This window comes from Puma concolor, chromosome A2 (assembly GCF_028749965.1).
Source record: "Puma concolor isolate L17-30 chromosome A2, mPumCon1.1.hap2, whole genome shotgun sequence".
NCBI lineage: Eukaryota > Metazoa > Chordata > Mammalia > Carnivora > Felidae > Puma > Puma concolor.
In genome coordinates this window covers 164,317,017-164,336,774 of record NC_141668.1, presented here as the reverse complement: position 1 = coordinate 164,336,774, position 19,758 = coordinate 164,317,017, and the positions used below count along the sequence as shown (strand labels likewise).

Below are 19,758 nucleotides of genomic sequence, written 5' to 3'. Positions count from 1 at the left end.
GACAGGCACTGCCCTAACTAGCTGTGTGACCCTGAGCAGGTCACGTACCTTCTCTGAACCCACATCGCCACGATCGATCATGCCTAGTAACTCCCACCTCCTGAGGATTCACGTCTTGGAAAGTGCTTGATGGGAAAAGTTACCCGTTCCTTTGGGGAATACTGAGGCCTGGAAGGTTATCTGGGCCCGTGTCCCCCAAGACCATCCCTCAGGGAGGAACATGTACTTGGGATGAAGTAGGGGACCTCCCTAAACACGCCAGGCTATCTTTAAAGGGAAGCAAGAAGGCCTGGAGTCTAATTAACCACTGGGAGGGGCCAGACAGATGCCTTAGGGAAAGGTCAGCATTTACCGGAAGCCACTGTAATCCTGGCTTGGGTGGGGTTAGGGGTTGGGGCACAGAATAGGAAAGCCGGCAAAGTAGGAGTGGCCTGGATGGCAGCCACCCCCCCCAATCCCATCCCCCCTCCAGCCACGGGGTGCTAGTGGGGTGCCGCCTTAGCCCTAAAAAGACAACCACCACCAGAATGAGAGATTGAACCGTTTATTGGCCTGGGCCTGGATCTCAGGCATGGGGGGCATCTGGGGAGCTGTACGAGGGGAGACAAGCCCCCAACTGGCTCCTTGCCCCCCGAGACCCCCTCCCCAGCCTTTGCATTCACGAGAAATCACTTTGAGGCGTTAGGTTTCCTTCCCCGAGGAGAGCTGTACCCCAGCTCTCAAGTGGGGAGATGAGCCATTAATTACAAAGGGGTCTGTGCAGGGCCAGATCCCTCTTTGGCAGCTTCAAAACAGACACGAGACGACAATAGCATCCATTCGGGGGGGAACATGGTGGGGAGAGCGGGTCACAGATACCACACACGCACACAGACACACATAAATATACATTTGTACCGCAATGTCCCTTCCATCTGTCCATGGAATTTAGTAAAGTCCTTCTGGGGCAGGTGAGGGGAGAGCATCCCACAAATGTCCTCGGCATGCCCACCCCTGTGCTCCTCCGTAGGAGACAACTCGAAAGGAGGCACAGTGGGTTCAAGGTTGCCCCGCCCCAGGAGATCCAGTACCTCCGCTGGGCTGGAGGTGGCAGTAGTTCTGGGTGGTTGTTTTTTCTTTTTTTTTGGGTGGGGGGGGAATCCTGTGCAAACAGTTCCCCTAGAACTTTCTCAAGTTCCACCCTTTCCCACCAGGAGGCCCAAAGCCCTCCTCAGCTCCCCCAGACCAGTTTTTCCAGCCCTCGGTGATTCCTCTGTGCCCCAAATAGTGCAACTGGCCGATGAGGTCTGAGAACGGCATCCAGCCCCCCCTCTCCACCCCATGGTTTCCCGGCATGTCATGGAGAGAGAGAGGAGAAAAGAAGAAGAGGCCATAGTGGCAGCTGGTGACATTTGGGGAAGCTGTGGATTTGGGCTTTGCAACTGTCAGCCGGGGCCACCCAGGACGGTCAAGGAGGAGGCCTCCGGCCCCTGGGGGCAATGGTTCTGGGGGAAGTGGCCTAAGGTTGCCAGGAGGTGACAAGGGGGCTAGATTCAGAGAGGGGAGCCCTGTACAGGGCAGAGGGTCAGATGGTCATGAAATGTTGAAATCCCTTGTAAGGGGTTATAAGTGGCTCCTGCCCTGAGCTCCCCCTGAGTGCTTGCCTGCTGTCACCCAGGCCCCTTCCAGGTCCCCCAGTCCTCCCCACGATCCAGTTCTGAAGGGGCCACACCAGTTACTGCACTAGCCTCTGACCCTGCAGCTCTGCCATCCGACTGGCTGGTGTCTCAGCCGGCCAGCCCTGGCGTGAAGTATTTTCAATACCACCCAGGTCTGTGGAGCGGGGGCATCTTGCTTGGCAACCCCACGTCTCTGTCCAAGGTCACCCGGTGTCTCTCCACGGAGCCCTCTGCCATGGCCTCGTGGCCCACTTCGCCCCTCAGACCATCGTGTTGCCCTCCAGAAACGTGGGCGACGTGGGCATGTGTGTGCCCCTCTCTAGCGAGCTGGAGCTGCGGAGAGGCAGGAGGCGATGGCCCGGGGTCCCGCCCCGCCGCCCTTGAACGCCCGCCGCCCGCCGGCAGCACTGCAGCGGCCGAAGTACCTCCCGCCGCAGGTCCCGGCTGCGCCACGTGTAGATGACGGGGTTGAGCAGCGAGTTCAGGGTGGCAAAGGCAAAGAAGTAGTGGGCCTTGTAGAGGACGGGGCAGGACCGGACGGGACAGGCATAGTCCAGGAGCAGGATGCTAAAGGCAGGCAGCCAGCAGACGATGAAGACACCCAGCACGATGGTGACCGTCTTGAGCAGGGCCAGCGTCTGTGGGCCGGTCACGTCGACGTGGCTGGAGCGGACCACGCAGTAGATGCGGACGTACAGAGCGACGATGGCCAGTAAGATGACGGAGAAGATGGTCACCACGCAGAGCACATAGTGCTTGGTATAAAGCGGCAGCACGGTGGAACAGGCCTCGAGATGGCCCAGGCAGTTCCAGCCCAGGATGGGCAGGCCTCCGAGAACAAGCGAGATGAGCCACGAGGCCACGATGAGCAGCAGCATGCGGCAGCTCTTGTCGCTGCCGTAGAGCTTGACCTTGGCGATGGCCACGTGCCGCTCAATGGCGATGGCCAGGAGGCTGAAGACGGAGGCGGAAAGCGTGATGAAGGCGGAGCCCTCTCGGGCAAACCACTCCAAAGGGGTCAGCCCCAGCGTGACGGGGCCTGAGAGCAAGGTATTGGCTACAAAGGCCACACCCGTCAGCAGGTCCGAGGCGGCTAGGTTGCCCAGGAACAGGTACATGGCCGAGTGGAACTTGCTGTTGCGAGCGACAGCAATGAGCACCATCAGGTTCTCCACCACGATGGTGAAGCAGATGAGGACGATGACGGCCAACGCCACCCAGCGGGAGGTGCTCTCCTGAGTGTCCAGCGTCTCCTTGGTGTAATTATAGTGTTCCAGGACCTTGCTGGGGCTTAGGTACTCTGAGTACAGGCTGCCCATGGTGGGGCTCAGTGGCCAGCCAGGGCCATGGGGCTGTCACAGCTGCAGAGGGAAAAGACCAACAGACAGGTCAGTGTCGTGGCCGCTCCCTGGGCTCTGACTCCAGGTGGACGCGGTGTGAGTCCCAGCTTCCTCACTTCTCACCGAGTGGCCGTATGAAGTGAGGATTACCATCGTCCCTGCTTTACCAGTGGGAAACCCAGAGAGGTCAATTCACTTCCCGTAAGTCTCAAAGCTAGTAAGTCTCCAAGTGGCAGAGCCGGAGACCCACTCCAAAGCCTCTAGAACTTCTAGGCTGCACTGTCTTCCAAAAAGAGCAGAAAGTCCTCCAAACACAAAGTGAACTTCCAGAACCCACGCTCACCCACCCGGAAAGTGAGCCTTGGGCAGGGCTGGGAGGGCTTGTCTCCTTTCCAGAATACACTAGAGCCTGGGGCTTCATGCTGCCTGCCAACCTGGGTCAGCAAGATGCTCGCTAATAGCACCATCCCCTGCTCATTACCACCCACAGCCCTGGATTTCAGGCTGGGTCTGAGCCTTGAGGCCATGGGTGCTCCCAAGATAAGGTCTTGGGGAGACACCAGGGCGGCCTGAGGTTTAAGCATCTCAGAGGTCATGGCAACTTCAAGGACAAAGACCTTGGAGGCAATCCAGGGTTGAACCGCACTCCACCCGACCTGCTGTGGGACCTTGGGCAAGTCACCGAATGCCCAGCCTCTCAGCCCCAACGTCCTCATCTGTGCAATGGGGAGAGGAAAGCCCACTTCATAGGGGTAATGGGAAAATCCTGTCGAATGGTACATGAAGCACCCCTAGCACATAGCAAGCACTCAATAAATATTAGCTAATATATTAGCTCCCTTAGGTGCCCTCCATCCAATCTTTTAGGAAGGGATGGAGACTGAGCTACAGGCCAGACTCCCAACATCCTGTTCTCATCAGCACCATCTAGCCCTGCCCTGCAGAGGGTCCCAGCGGGGTAAGCAGGGCACTGGCACACCCCCCCATCCCCAGCCAGGATGAAATCCAGATGTGAGGCCCCTGGAACAAACAGGGTGGAGTCCTCACTCCCCAGTCACATCCGGTGTGGGAAAGGCTGGGAGGGGGTGATGGGATGGGGGAGCCACAGGAGACCAGTCTGGGAGGTCTTGGCTGGGAGGACCAGGCAGCTGCTGCAACGCTCAAGTCATGTGAGCCGAGGAGGGGGCGTGCAGCCCTGCCGGGAGGGGGCTCAGGGGAAGGGGGGGACCGGCATTTATTTCCATGAAAGCCTGAGTCACCCCCTTCTCAAAGAAAACTGATCCATGGGGGGAGGGGGCGGGAAGAAGCGTGGGCAGAAGATGAGAAGCCAACATCATGGCCTCCTCCCAGCTTGCTGGCGGTGGGGGCGGGGGGCGGGGGGGGTGTCTCTCAGAGGAGCTGGTGCTGTGTCTGTCTTTAAGGAGGGGAGCCAGGAAGAAGCTCCAGCCTTTAGCTGATGGGGGAGGGCGCAGGAAGAGCCCGCCCTGGGTCCCTGGAAACATGCCGGGCAAGGACCACGTGCGCTCCAGGAGTACCGTTCCAGAAAAAGGCTGGTTAGGCCGGTTCCTAGTGAGCCTGGGAACTATGGGGGGCTTCCGGGGTCACTCAGCCATCTCAGTCCTCGGAGGGGGCGTCCTGGCCCCAGGCCTGACAGAGGCAGCTGCTCCCCCTGGGTAAAGGGGCATCCGTCCTAGTTTGGAAACAGAGAAGGGCTTGTGCGCATCCCCGGAGACTGCCGCCCCGCCCAGATCGCCACACAGAGGCCCCTTGTTCCCCTGACGGACCGGGCCCTGGGCGCCCCGATGCCCTCTGCCCGATGCAGGCTGCAGCCGGCCGGGAGCTAACTTGGCCCTGGCCTCGGCCTTACTGGACCGACCTTCGGGGCAGAAACAGCCGGCGCCCTGATTGGCTTGTTTTCAATCCCAGGGCATTGAGCGATTCGCCAATTGGCCAGAGCTTCCCGTCCTCGGCATTTGATTGGCCCAGTTGGGGGCGCCCTAAGGGAAGCGCCAGTGAGCCGTCCTTCACCGGCCAACGGCTTCTTTCAGAAGACAGAGTTAAGGCTGTGGACATGTCTCTGGGGAGAGTGTGAACCACGGCCTGACCGCAGGGTCACGACAACCAGACGCCCCCAGGCTGCCCTGGCCTACTGGGCCCCTCCTAGGGTTCGTGATTGAGAATCAAGGACCCGTTGCAGGCCTGGGAAACACCCTTGCGGGTGGGCAAGAAGCCCAGGGTGTGTCCCATGGCCACCCGCTCCACCCCTCCCACACATGGGGCCACCAACCCTCTCTGGCAGCCAAGAGGAAGATTTATGGATGCTTCCTGGAGAATTGAGAATTGGGTTCACTCCTCACATCCCCGAGACTGACCAAAAAGTCTGTCTTCTTCCCTGGGGGGAAGATTGGCAGTCTGCACACTCACTGTCTGCAGCCCCAGGAGACTATCAGGGCATCCTCAGAAGGAGGGGTAGCTCCTCTAGTCAGAGAAGGGGAAACGGAGGCTCACACTGCCTTCCTCTTCTCATCTTCCCCACTAGGACTTTGCTGAAGACAGAGCTTAAAGCAGGTCCATGCTTTCCAGAAAGAGGAAGCAGAGCCTGGAGGTTGGGACTGACAGGAGAGTCAGCCCTAGGCAGATACAGGCCTTGGCTGTTTCCCCTCCCTGTGTCTGGCTCCCAGACCCGGCTGGCTAAATACAGGGCCTGTCTCCTGCTCACCTTCTCCAAGGCAGCCCTAACTTCCTCCCAGAGGCTCAGTAGGGGATCGCTGGGCTCAGAACCTGGGAATGGCCAGGCCTGAAATGGAATGAGAGGGACAAGTGACAGAGTTTGTTGGGAAGGGAAGACAGACCAAGACTGTTCAGGGGGAGATTAGAAAAGAGGAAAGACAGAGAGGAAGCCTCAGAGGCTTCCAGGAGTCCCTCCTCCAAGTTCCACGGAGGCAGCTTACAGTTCTACTGTCACTCACCGATCCCATGCCACTTGCCCTGGGACAGAGCCCCCACCTTTTCTTTTGGTTTCCCTTCTGCAGTCAGGCCCACCCTACATTGCCATTCTCCATGCAGCAGCCAGGGGGAGCTATCTAATTTACAACTCCAGTACAGGGTGTCACTCCAACTTCCATACTCTTCTATGGCTCCCCATTGCCCAAAATGGCCTGGCCCCTGTCCATCTAGCCTCCTCCCACTCTCCCGCAGGGCCACCCAACTCCAACCACAGTGGCCTCCTGGGTGCCATCCCCGCCAATCCTTGAATGACTGTCTCCTCTTTCAGGTTTCAGTTTCAAGGTCACTGGCTGGGGGGGGGGGGGGGGGGTCGCCTCAGACCGTCAGTCTACTATAGCCACTTTCCCCAGGACCTTTCTATTGCAGCATCTTGCTTTATCTTCACACAACTTGCCATTTTCGGATATTATTATTGTATTTCTTGTTTTCTGTCTGGCTTGCACGGTAGAGCACGAGTGTTGGAGGCCAGCGACCAAGTCCGTTCTCAGCCCCTGTGGCATGATGCTTGGCATACAGAAGGTGCTCAGGAAATGTGCCATACAGAAGGATGGATGGATGGATGGATGGATGAATGAATGGATGGATGGATGGATGAACAAATGAACAAAGCCCCGTGGGCCCCCGAGGGTAGAGGCACCTAAACTCAGCTGAGTCTCAAACAACAGCAAAGGCTGGAGACGCCTCTGGTCGCTGGGAGCCCCCAGACTAGGCGAAGCCCAGCGCGTCTCTGTGGAGACAGCGACAGGACCCGCCCCCGCCCTCGGGCTGCAGTCTGGCCTCCTTATCTGGCGGTGGAATGCGCGGTATCTACACTCGCTCCCGCCGGGGCCGCGCCTCCTCTCCCGCGACAGCCACACGCGAGGAATCCCTACATCTCCCGTGGGGGTGGGGAACGCCTCTCCCCCCACTCCCCAAGGAGCTTCGTCTCGGTATTCCCGGAGGGCTTAGGCGCGGGGAGGAGGGGTGACCCCAGCTGCAGCCACACGGCAAATACCGAACCGCCGTCGCGCCAACGCGGGGGGACCGTGGGCTCAGCGCGTGGCGCCCGTTGTCTCTGACTAGGGCAGAGTCGGGGAGGGTATGGAAATCCCCGAGTGAGTCAACTCGTGCCGGAGGAGGGGGCGAGGTTCCGACAATCTGCTGGGCCCGGGACCACGCGGGGTCCGCGCCACGCGCGTTCGCACCGTCGCCCCATCCCTGGGCCCCAGGAGAAAGATGAGGCGCCGGAGCCACGCAGTCACGTTCCCATTCCTTCCAGAACAAAGCCACGCCCCCGCGGGGTGACTGAAGAAGACGGACTACTCGGGGAAACTGAGGCACCGAGGCCGACCTGCAGGCGGTGGGGCAGACTGCCCTCCCTGGGGACTCCGCCCCTCGGCTTGGAGGCTCGCCGGCGCGTTGCACCTTTCGCTCTCGCCCGGCCGGAGTCAGCCAGGAGGAGGGCCCTCCCCCCTCCCCCCATACGCACTCCCCGAACCCCTCGGTTCTGCCTCCCAGTGTCCGGCCGAAAGCGCTCGGATTCCGCCTTCTGTTCGGCGCCAACTTCCTGCCGCCGAGGAAGGCGGGGAGCTCAGTCTGGGGGTTCGCGGCGGAGGCTGTAGGGGCGGCCCGGAGTCGTGGAGAAGGTTCACAGTGACCACTCCCTCCGTGCAGCAGGAGCACGGGCGGCGCGTGCGCGCCCGGGTGCGCCCCCAACCCCTCGCCTGGCCCCCCCAGCTCCGACCCTGCGACTCCCGGGCCCCGGGCCCCGTCTTTTCTGCTTTCCCCTCGCCCCGCACTCACCTGGCTGGGCAGGCCGGGTCCCTGCTCTGGCCGGAGGGGCTTCGGCGTCTGCGTCCCCGGGACGGCATCGGCAGGGGCTGGGGCTGCCTGCCGGGCTGGGGCTGCGTCCCGGGGCTGGGGACCTGGGACGGAGGGGGGCGGGAGAGACACCGCCTCGGCCCCCCACTCGCCCCGCCCTCCTCTCCTCCCCTTTCCGGCGGCGGCTAAATGAATTCCAGATGTGGTCGGTCGGGCCCGGGCGCGCGCTGGGGACGGCGGGGGAGGCGCGCGGGGTCCCTTTGTTCGCCTCCCCCACCTCTCGCCATGCCCCTCCCAGCCCCCACTCGTGAGAACCTGCCGGCGTATGACGTCACACGACTCCGTGATGTCACGTCTCTCCTGGCCAGGTGGCTTCAACCTGAAACAACTCTTTGATTGCAGATATACTCTTGGCCCGTTCCTTGGGACCTTGGAATTGGAGGAGAGCATGAGATCCCCTTTACGCAACAAGGAGCTACTGAAGCACCTTTGTGTCGATGCAGCAAATAGGCATTAGGCGCCTACTCTGAGTTCCCACAACAAATGGTCAAGTTCCTACTATGTGCCACGCCCTGCCGCAAAGACAGGATTAGTTTTGCCTTGATAAGACCTCAGAATTCAGATAAGACTCCTAGAAAACTCAGAGCACCCACCAGCCTATCTACCCTACCTCTGCCCTTGCTGTGGTCAACCAGCGAGGCAGGCCCAGATTCATCAGAGTGCTCGCCTTCATGGAGCTTATGTTCAGGTGCAAGAGACAGCCTTGTAGGAGGCTACTATTTGTGAAAATGTGTATATAACCTTCCTATATGTTTATTTACCAGATAACATTAAGCATTTGGCTGGTATGTGCCAGAAACTGTTCTAAAAGGCTGGAGATGTATCAGGGACAAACCAGACAAAACTCCCTGGAGCTGATGTTCCACAACCTGTGCTCAGAATATCCAGAATATTGCAGGCAGAAGAAACTGGTGAATTTCCTGGGAGAGGAAGTGAAAGATAGGGATAGGGCACGGGAAGGAGGCTGCTCTCATTCTATGAACTCTCTCGTACCTTTTGATTTTTTTTTTTTAATGTGCACATGTGTCCAATGCCAATAATAATTGACTGCTATAGGGGTGCCTGGGTGGCTCAGTCAGCTTAGTGTCCAGCTCTTGATTTTGGCTCAGATCATGATCTCAGGGTTGGTGAGGACAAATCCCACCTCCAGCTGCGCACTGACAAGGCCGAGCCTACTTGGGATTCTCTGTCTCTCTCTCTCTCTCTCTGCCCTTGCTCTGCTTGCACACAGGCTCGCGCTCTCTCTCTCTCTCTCTCTCTCTCTCTCAATCTGAAAAATAAATAAATAATAATTTTTTTTAAAAAAGACTGCTGGAGACATAGTGCAATAAGAAGGAAAGGTTCAGGGCACTTTCTGTGTGTATATCATACTTCAGTAAAGAATGTTGAAGTGCAAAATGACAAAAAAGGATATCTGCACTCCTGTGTTCATTGCAGCATTATTCACAACAGCCAGGATATGTAAGCAACCTAAATGTTCATCAGTGGAGGAACTGATAAAGAAAATGTGGTAGGGGGTGCCTGGGTGGCTGAATCAGTTAAGCGACAGACTTTTTTTTTTTTTTAATTGAAAACAATTTTTTTAATGTTTATGTCTGAGAAAGAGAGAGAGAGAGAGAGAGAGAGAGAGAATGATCGGGGAGAGGCAGAGAGAGAGGGAGACACTGAATCTGAAGCAGGCTCCAGGCTCTGAGCTGTCAGCACAGAGCTGGAAGAGGGACTCCAACCCACGAGCTTTGAGATCATGACCTGAACCAAAGTCTGACACAACACAACCGACTGAACCAGCCAGGCGCCCCAAGCGACAGGCTCTTGATTTCAGCTCAGGTCACGATCATACATTTCATGAGTTCGAGCCCCATAGTCAGGCTCTGTGCTGACGATGCAGAGCCTGCTTGGGATTCCCCCTCTTTCTAAATTCCCCCTCTTTCTAAAAATAAATAAACTTAAAAAAAAAAAAAAGAAGAGAGGGGCACCTGGATGGCTCAGCCGGTTGAGCTTCCGACTTCAGCTCAGGTCATGATCTCACAGTTTGTGGGTTCGAGCCCCATGTCGGGCTCTGTGCTGACAGCTCAGAGCCTGGAGCCTACTTCGGATTCTGTGTCTCCCTCTCTCTCTGCCCTCCCCTGTTCATGCTCTGTCTCTCTCTGTCTCAAAAATAAATAAACATTAAAAAAAATAAATTAAAAAAAAAAGAAAATGTGATATACATATTATATATATATATGAAATATATATATGTAGAAATATATAGTGGAAATATATATATAGTGGAAATATATATAGTGGAATTATATATATATAACATATATTATAATATATAACATGTTTATATAATATTTTATATAACATATTTTGTTTTATATATAACATATATATTATAATATATATATATATAATGGAATTTTATTCAGCCATGAGAAAGAAGAAAATCCTGCCGTTTTCAGACAGCATGGATGAACCTGGAGAGATTACACAAAGTGAAATAAACCAAGGAGGAAAAGATAAAACTGCTTGGTATCACTTATATATGGAATCTAAACAAAACAAAACAAGGTCAAACTCAAAGAAACAGAAAGTAGGAAAGTGGTGGTTGCCAGGGGCTGGGGTGGGGAGGTAAAAGGGGGAGATTAGTAAAAGGGCACAAGTTTGCAGCTGTACGATGAACAAGGTCTGAGGATCTAATGTAAAATGTGGGGACTCTGCTTGCTAACACTGTAATGTACAGTTGAAATTTGCGAAGAGAGTAGAACTTAAATGTTCTCGCACACACACAAAATAAGTATGTGAGATGATCAATGTGTCAGTTAACTAGCTGTGAATCCTTTTTTTTAATTAAAAAAATTTTAAGGTTTATTTTTGAGAGATAGACGGGGGGGGGGGGCGCAAGTGGGGGAGGGGCAGAGAGAGAGGGAGACACAGAATCCGAAGCAGCTCCAGGCTCTGAGCTGTCACCAGAGAGCCCAATGTGGGGCTCGAACTCACAGACGGTGAGATCATGACCTGAGCGAAGTTGGGCGCTCAACCGAGTGAGCCACCCAGGCACCCCAACTAGCTATGAATGAATCCTTTTGGAAGGTATACACATATCAAATCAACATGATGTACACTTTACATATCTCACGGTTTTATATGTCAATGATACTTCAAGAAAGCTGAAATTAAAATTAACAGGGGGGCGGACGCCTAGGTGGCTCAGTCGGTTAAGCATCTGACTCTTGATTTCTGCTCAGGTCATGATTCACTGTCGTGACATGGAGCCCCGTGCTTGGGATTCTCTTTCCCTCTATCTCTGCCCCTCCCCCCACCTCAAAACAAACAAACAAACAAACATTAAAAAAATAATTAAGGCTGCTTGATACACAGACAATGCAACCAATAGAAGAAGAGTTTTGGTACACTCTTCTGTATGTATGCTATACTTCATAAAAAGTGTTGAAAAGCAAAGCAACAAAAAAGGAAATTAATATTGATCCATTTCTGCCTATTATAAAGTAAAAATGGAGGAGTCTTGATCTGAAACTGTCTTCAACGTATTAAGTTGAAAAAAAACCACAATGTAAATCAGTTTGCATTGTAGGCCTGCACGTCCAGGTGTATTTATAAGGGCTGTATAAATACACACACATTTGCCTGCGGGCCCACGGGCCACCTCCCGGAGAAGGCACAAGACACTGGTCACAGCGGTTACCCTCAGGGCAGGGAGCTGGGGGCAGGGGAACAGGTGAGAGGGGGCCAGATTTTTATGGTGTACCCTTGGGGGACTGTTTGAAATTTTTAGTTCATGGTACCAATTTAAAAAATTGAGGGGCACCTGGGTGGTTCAGTCGGTTGAGCATCCGACTCTTGATTTTGGTTCAGGTCATGATCTCACATTTTGTGGGATTGAGCCCCGAGTTGGGTTCCGTGCCGACAACATGGAGCCTGCTTGGGATTCTCTCTCTCTCTCTCTCTCTCTCTCTTTGTCTCTGCCCCTCCCCTGCTTGTGCTCTCTCTCTCAAAATGAATAAATAAACTTTAAAAAATTGGCAAGGGCATGAAAAATCAAATAGGTGACAAGTCACCAGACTTCTAGTCATAAAATTGTTCTTGTAATAAAAAAAATAAATATTACCAATACTATAAGTAATAACATGACAAATAAACATACTGATATTATTCAACATCTTGCTATTAAATAAATTTATATTAATAATAAACTTTTTAAAAAGAACAATATATTTAACTTATTAATAAAGAAATGAGCATTAAGAAGCAATACATTGGGGCACCTGGCTGGCTCAGTTGGTAGAGCATGAGACTCTTGAACTCAGGGTCCTGGGTTCAAGCCCCACGTCGGGCATACAGGTTACTTAAAAAAAGAAAAAAGAAGGGACGCCTGGGTGGCTCAATCGGTTAAGCGTCTGACTTCGGCTCAGGTCGTGATCTCACGGTTTATGAGTCTGAGCTCCACGTCCGGCTCTGTGCTGACAGCTCAGAGCCTGGAACCTGCTTCGGATTCTGGGTCTCCCTCTTTCTCTGCCCCTCCCCGGCTTGCACTCTGTCTCTGTCTGTCTCTGTCTCTCTGTCTCTCAAAAATACATAAACAGAAGTTTTTTTTAAAGAAAAAATCAATATATTATGCTATGTATATGTATGTGTATATGTATATGTATGCAGCATATATATTCATAGAATCCTCAGTACTAGCTCTGGCTATGCCCCGTTGTTGGTTTCTAAACCTGACAGTCTGACGGCGGAGACAAACCAGACAGTTCTAACAAAGGTGGCGGGGCTTTGATGGGGAGATAAGAGAACTCAGAAAATGACTGCTCCTTTTCCTGAGCTCATTTTCGGCGTCCAGTCACTGCCAGGCCAGATCTTGGGGTGCCATCAGACCTCAGCAAAACCTCACTGAAACCCCTGCCGAGTGATGTGTATTGCGTGTTGCTCGCACAACCTCTAGAAACCAGGTGTTCAACCCACGGGGTACAAAACACAAAGAAAACTGGGTCCTCTCCTCACCAGGGAGCTATCAGAGCGGAAATCTCAGCCCTGTGGGGACCTGAAGGCTGGGGAGGAAGTGCCCCCCCAACACTTGCCCCGGCTGGCTCAGCACTTTGCCACACCTCCCCAAGGGACCTGCAGTGGGCGGGAATATCAAGGCCACAGACATATCCGGCTGTCTGTAAGGGGATCATGGCTCCTAGACAAAGGTGATGTCCCTAGGGACACGCAGATACACCAACAGACAATTTCCGCCTCCCCCTCACCCCCCACCTCCCGCTTCTGGGTCAACTCAAGGTCTTGCCGGTCAGCTGAGGGAATGGCTTTGGAAAGAGAACTGGGAAGCGCCGTAAGCCTAGACTTCCTGATGGTCTGAGAGGTCAAGGGGAAAGCGGAGCCCTGCCTAGGGGGCCCCTGAATGAGAGAAGGGAGGGGATGAGGAATGAGCGAAATGGGGCCCCCTTTTCTTGGGGAGCTCCCAGGCAGGGGAAGAGAGGAGAAGGAAGAAGCTTGGACCAGCCTCCACTAATTACAGGGCCCCTGACAATAATGGCTAACGCTCCCCGCAACACAGACCACCGCGCTGGGCGCGACGCTTGGAATCGTCACGCCTCCAGCAAGGTGGTATTATTCTTCCCATCATCCCACTGTTTTTAATAGACCTTATTTTTAAAGGTTTTTTTTTTTTAATGTTTATTTATTTTTGAGAGAGACAGAGACAGAATGTGAGTGGGTTAGGGGCAGAGAGAAGGAGACACAGAAGCAGGCTCCAGGCTCCAGGCTCCAGGCTCTGAGCTGTCAGCACAGAGCTGGACGCGGGGCTCAAACTCACGAGCTGCGAGATCATGACCTGAGCCCAGGTCGGACGCTCAACCGACTGAGCCACCCAGACGCCCCTATAGACCTTCGTTTTTAGAAGAGTTTTAAGTTCACAGCAAAACTGAGGGGAAAGTACAGAGACTTCCCATATATCTCCTGCCCCCACACAGGTACAGCCTTCCCACTTGCACATGCCCACCGGAGTGGCCCATTTGTCACAACGGGTCATCCAGGGTCCATGGTTTTTTTACACTGGCATCCGCTCTTGGGTCCAGACGAACGCATAGTGAATGTAGCCACCGTTACAGTGTCGCACAGAGTAGTTTCACTGCCCTAAGAATCCTCTGTGCTCGGCCTCCTCGTGCCCTCCTCCCCACTAACTCCCGGCAAACCCCTCCATTTACTGCCTTCATAGTTTTGCCTTTTCCTCATCTCCCCATTTTAAAGATGACAGAACCAAAGCAGGAGTGGTGGGATTTGCCCTCTTGCTCACCCTGCGTCCCCCCCCCCCCCCCCCCCGGCTCTGAGGCAGTGGCCCCCATCCCTGCCCCAGCGGGTGGAAACAGAAGGGCAGTGCTTACCACCCGCTTACCGCTCTGGATCACATCCCATCGCTGGTGAGATGCGGAACATTCTTCTCCTTGATCCCTCCAGCCTCCCTGGGCCTCCACTGTCCTCCCCAACCCCCAGCTCTTGGGTTTTGGCAGGAGGAACTTCGTGAAGAGAAGTGTCTGAGACAGGTCCCAAGCTTCTCGTCATCACCACAGCGCTGGGGGAAGGGGCCCCAACTGCAGAGAAGCTTTCCAGATGCTGATCTTGGCAGACACTGGGGCTGCAGCCGCCTGGTCTCGCCCATAGGCTCGGGGCCCACTCTCAGCTTCGGGGATGGGGTGGGAAGGTTCCCTTTGGAAGCCCACCTCTGATGCATCCACGGCAGATACAGTCTTGGCCCTTCCAGCCTAGGAAGGGGGGCCCTCTCTGGAGGGAGGCAGGCGGTTAGGGGAGAGGGGAGCGTCAGAGGTCTGTTCCTCAGCAGGCCCACCCCCAGCATAGTAATAAGAGCCGACTTATATATAATGTGCCCATTATTGTCCTGAGTGCATTGCGAGTATCAGCTCATCCAAAGCTCACGGCAGCTCCCTCAACCAGAGAATGGATAGACATAGTATAGCACTTACACGGGAGACCACTCAAGGATATAATCTTTGCAGCCACTGGCTTCCAAAGTGAGGAACTAGGATATTAACAACACGGATGAATCTCCAGTGTGTTATCAGGAGGGAAAGTAGCCAAACCCCACATACTATATGATTCCATTTCTATGACATTCTAGAAAAGGCCAAACTGTAGGGGTGGTGAACAGACTCATGGCCGGCAGGAGCTGGGGACGGCCTGAAAGGGCACAGTGGAGGGGTCCCTGGGGTGGCTCAGTCAGTTCTTTTGTTTGTTTTTGTTTAATTTAATTTAATTTTTTTTAATGTTTATTTATTTCTGAGAGAGAGAGAGACAGAGCATGAGCATGAGCAGGGAAGGGGCGGAGACAGACGGAGACACAGAACCCGAAACAGGCTCCAGGCCCTGAGCTGTCAGCACAAAGCCTGATGTGGGGCTTGGACTCACGAGCCATGAGATCATGACCTGAGCTGAAGTCGGAGGCTTAACCGACTGAGCCCCCCAGGTGCCTCAAGCGTCCAACTCTTGATTTCAGCTCTGGTCATGATCTCACGGTTCGTGAGATCGAGCCCCTCGTTGAGCTCTGCGCTAAGTGTGGAGTCAGCCTGGGATGCTCTCTCTCCCTCTCTCTTTCTGCCCCTGCCCTTCTCTCTCTCTTGAAATAAGTTAACATTTAAAAAAGGTCGGGGGGGGGCACCTGGGTGGCTCAGTTGGTTAAGGGCCCGACTCTTGGTTTCGGCTCAGGTCACGATCCCGTGATTGGTGAGTTCAAGCCCCACATCGGGCTCTGCACTGACCATAGGGAGCCTGTTTGGGATTCTCTCTCTTCCTCTCTCTCTCTGCCCCTCCCCCACTCCTCTTTCCATCTCTCAAAATAAATAAATAAACTTCAAAAAAGAGGGGGGCACAGTGGAAACAGTTCTGTATGTGGATTGTGGTAGTGGTTGTGTGACTATGTATGTTTGTGGGAGCTTGAAGAACTGTACACATAAATTGCATCTTAAAACAAACAAAACACGAATGCCTCACGGCTGCCTTACATCAGTCAGGGTCCACGCAGGAAACTAGAAATATCTCAGACAGAGGGGATTTAGCACAGGGCTTGGTTACATAGATGAGACACCGAAGTTGGGGAAAGGATTAGACTATTTAGAAATTAGCAGGTAGGGAGGCCATGTCCAGTGGGAGAAGCCGCCAGAGCAGATGGGGAGAATTACCCTGTCCCCCTGCCCCCGTCCTCCCGCCCTCCGATCTCCCCTCAGTGCCTGCCGTTGGCTAAATCTGAGCAGAAGCCACTGGGCTAGGAGATGGCGTATGCGAGGGGCAGCCCTGAGCCGTGGGGCCCAGCAGAGCAGGGAACGGATGATCTGAGGGCACACAGGCCTACGGCTCACACAAACCACGTGAGGAAGAGTAATTATAGTCCCATTTTACAGAGGAGGAAACTGAGGCCTGGAGAGTGCAGGTGCCCTGCCCAGGGGTTCAAGCCCCTTTTTTTCTGCTCTACTTCCCATCTGGATCCAACTGAAGGGAACCGAAGGCAATGGAAATGTCTATGCAAATCAGGCCCATCCCCAGGGGCTGGTGGGGCGTGCTGCGAGGGGAGACTCCCCCTGCTCCTTGTGGTGCTTGGCGATTACCCACAAACTGAGCTGCAAACGAACACACAGCAGATGTTCTGGCAGTGATGAGGGAGCAGCTCTCCCCAGGAGGTCAGGCCCCGTCATCAAGCCTGCACCTGCACCTCCTGACAGCTGCCCCCAATATTCCATCCTTGACCTCCGGCCTTTGTGAAAAGTCCTGCACAGTCCTGGGGGACTAGGAACGGCCAGATGTTTGGGGGAGGGGGAGTCCTCCAGCTTCCAGTGTAGGCTCCCTAAATTGCTATCATGCCCATGGCCAGCAGAGATCCTCTCTGGGCTGCAAGGCTGACATCTGCCACACGCCACTGGGGACAGAGGTCACCTGCAATTGAGCCTTTGATCCACAGGAGTGGGCTAGAAACATCAACCTTTGACCTCCACCCAGGTTTGGGCCAAAATGGTCAAACTTTGAGCCTTGCAGTATGCAGGTCTCAAGGTCATTACCTCTCTTTCATTAAGGCTCACAATCAATAGGCTGGTGGGGGATTCCTGTGCAAACTTCTTTCTCTACACCACGTTGGTTCCATCCGTTACTATGTACTGAGAACATACCGGGTGCTTGGCACCCTTCTTAGCAATGAGGCCCAGCAGTGAAAGAAATAAAGACCTGGTCCTCCAGGAGCTGATGTTCTAGTGTTGGGGCGGGGGCGGGGGGGAGGCAAGAATCAAGACAAAGAAGAACATGATATGATCTGTTAGAATGTGGAAGATATACAAGAAACAATGATATTGGGAAGGCATATGAGGAACGTGGGGTAGGAAGGGAACAGTGACCTTAGACCCAATGTCACCTGAGAAGGTGGTATTTGAGTCAAGATGTGAAGGAGGTGAGGGAGTGGGTCATGTAGATATTTAAGGAAGAGAGGTCCAGGGAGAGGGAAGCGGCAGTGCAAGGGCCCTGAGGCTGGCATCAGATTGACAGGTTCTGGTGAGAAGATCATTGTGGCCTAAACCACAGAGTGATAAAGGGTGAAGGTGGAAGGAAGGGAGGACAGGACCTGCAAGGCCTTGTGGGCTGCAGCGAGGAGTTTGGCTTTTGCTCAAAGTGAAATGAGAGGCCTAGAGAGAGGGTTCTGAGCAGAGGGACGTGATCTGATGCAGGAGTTTCCAGCCTCCTTCTGTGGTGGGAAAAAGACTGTGGGGAGTAGGGAGGGAAGGAAAGAGAACTCTGATCCTTCACACAGCTCTGTAGAGAAGGGTTTGTGTAGGGGCGCCTGGGTGGCGCAGTCAGTTAAGCGTCCGACTTCAGCCAGGTCACGATCTCGCGGTCCGTGAGTTCGAGCCCCGCGTCGGGCTCTGGGCTGATGGCTCAGAGCCTGGAGCCTGTTTCCGATTCTGTGTCTCCCTCTCTCTCTGCCCCTCCCCCGTTCATGCTCTGTCTCTCTCTGTCCCAAAAAATAAATAAATGTTGAAAAAAAAAATTAAAAAAAAAAAAAGAAAAGAGAAGGGTTTGTGTATACCCCACTTATAAGAATGAGGAGACCAAATTCTGAAAGAGCTAACCAGTTGCCCAGGGACACCCAGCCAACTAGCGACACCCCCTAAATTTGAACCTGTGTCTATGTGACTACAGTGTCATTGGGTAAATGATCTTTTTTTTTTTTTTTTCTTGTACCTTATGTGCCTGTGGCATCCGGGGGAATGGAGATCTTGAGACCCAGGAGACAAAGGGAGGGCTTTCTCTGTTTCTGATAAGACCCCTGCAGCAGGATGATTAGGAAAGGAATCCACTCAAGAAACACGTCCTGAGCCCCTACTGTGTTACAGAGCAAAATTTCTGTCCTGGGGGTTTATATTCTAATGGAGGAGACAGAGAAAAAGCATGAAAACCCAGGAAATTACAGAGGATGTTAGAAGATAAATACTGGTGAGAAAAAAATAAGACAGGATAAGGGCCAGGAGTGGGGGTTACAGTTTTGAATAGGGTGTTCAGGACAGGCTTCTCGGAGGAGGTGACATGTGAGCAAAGAATTGAAGGAGGTGAGAGATAGAGCCATGTGGAGCCCTGGGAAAAGTATGTTCCAGGATGAAGGAACAGTGTGAAGGCCCCGCAGTGGGTTCAACTTGAAGGAGTTGCCATCAGGAAGGTCCAGCCGGCCGCCTCTGAGCCCTGCCACTCTCTCCCCACTCCTGGCCTTTGGAATCCTGTTTTTTCAGTCTGGAACACCTTTTCTCCTCTGGATGAACTCCTGATGGACCCTCAAACCTTAGCTCTCAGGTTACAGCTTTAGGGAATTCACCTCTGAGATCCCTGCCCCCAGGGGTGAAGACTTCTTCCTCTGGGCTTCCACAGACCCTGTAGATCTTCCTTCCCCTGTTTCGATTCTTCAGTCTTTCTGCACTGCACTGTATCTTAATGTCTGCTGGATTTACCTACACAGTACACAGTAGGTGCCTAAGAAATCATTAAGCAACTAAGTACTGTTCCATCGCTTGCTACATGAAACCCAAACTTCCCGGCAGAGGACAGACTTGTAAATCTGCCTTTGAAATCATAAACTGGTTCTGGGAGGAGACACATAGCTGTAGTAGCGGCTTTTGGGAGAGGGCAGGGAGGGGCAGAGGTCAGAGATTGGAGGAGACATTTCATTCTAGTTATACTCTTGTAATTGTTCACATTTTCTTTACCCGGTGTGTGAGTCACCTACACAAACATAAAATGAATGAATAAAATTCTACAACACGAAGGATTTAAAGACCTTTTTCAATTACAAGGTGGGTGGTGCTTTAAATTCACATCCACGATTATTCTAGCAGGGATAAAGTACACAATGAAATACATTGTAAATTTTTGTTGCTATGACACAAAAATATCTATGATACATATCAGATGCGAAACAAAACAAAAAAAAAAGCGCCCACATCTTTAGCACAGCATTCAAGTCTTCCGGGGTCCCCCTCATCCCTGCCTTGGCTCTTGCCTTGTTTTGATGACAAAACTTACCTTCAATAACAATAATAATAACAATAATAATACCCCTTTAAGTGTTCACTTTGTGCAAGGCATGGAGGGCTTGGCCTTCAACACTTCATTGAAGTCTCACGACCTCTCCATTTTCCAGATGAGGAAACTGAGGTTGGCTCCCAGACCACGTTCTAGGCCACTGAGCTCCCCTCCTGGTCCAGGGCACCCTGGCAGCCGGGTGTTCAGCCTTGGCGAGGCAGCGAAGCGAGGGGTTCGTGTCGCCCTCTGGAGGTCGCGCGGGGAAAGTGGCCAAGAACCTAAAAATGAACATTTGCGTTTCAGTTGTAAGGATGCGCAACGAGGGAGGG

The 19,758-nt window shown here is 53.4% G+C and overlaps 1 protein-coding gene across 3 annotated transcripts; it reads right to left on the bottom strand.

Annotated features, from left to right (window-relative positions):
- Positions 1-528: 528 nt before the first annotated feature.
- Positions 529-14,482, bottom strand: S1PR2 (sphingosine-1-phosphate receptor 2). 3 transcript variants are annotated; one of them, XM_086699135.1, is made up of 2 exons: positions 14,251-14,482; positions 529-3,019 (listed from the first exon to the last, which is right to left on the bottom strand). In XM_086699135.1, exon 2 carries the CDS (start codon positions 2,975-2,977, stop codon positions 1,919-1,921), a length of 1,059 nt encoding a protein of 352 aa, XP_086555261.1. In that variant the 5' UTR covers positions 2,978-3,019; positions 14,251-14,482; the 3' UTR covers positions 529-1,918. The 3 variants fall into 3 exon arrangements, with proteins under 3 accessions (XP_086555261.1, XP_025772015.1, XP_086555262.1); XM_025916230.2 differs by lacking the exon at positions 14,251-14,482 and adding an exon at positions 7,787-7,972; XM_086699136.1 differs by lacking the exon at positions 14,251-14,482 and adding an exon at positions 7,335-7,444.
- Between the last annotated feature and the right edge of the window lie 5,276 nt (positions 14,483-19,758).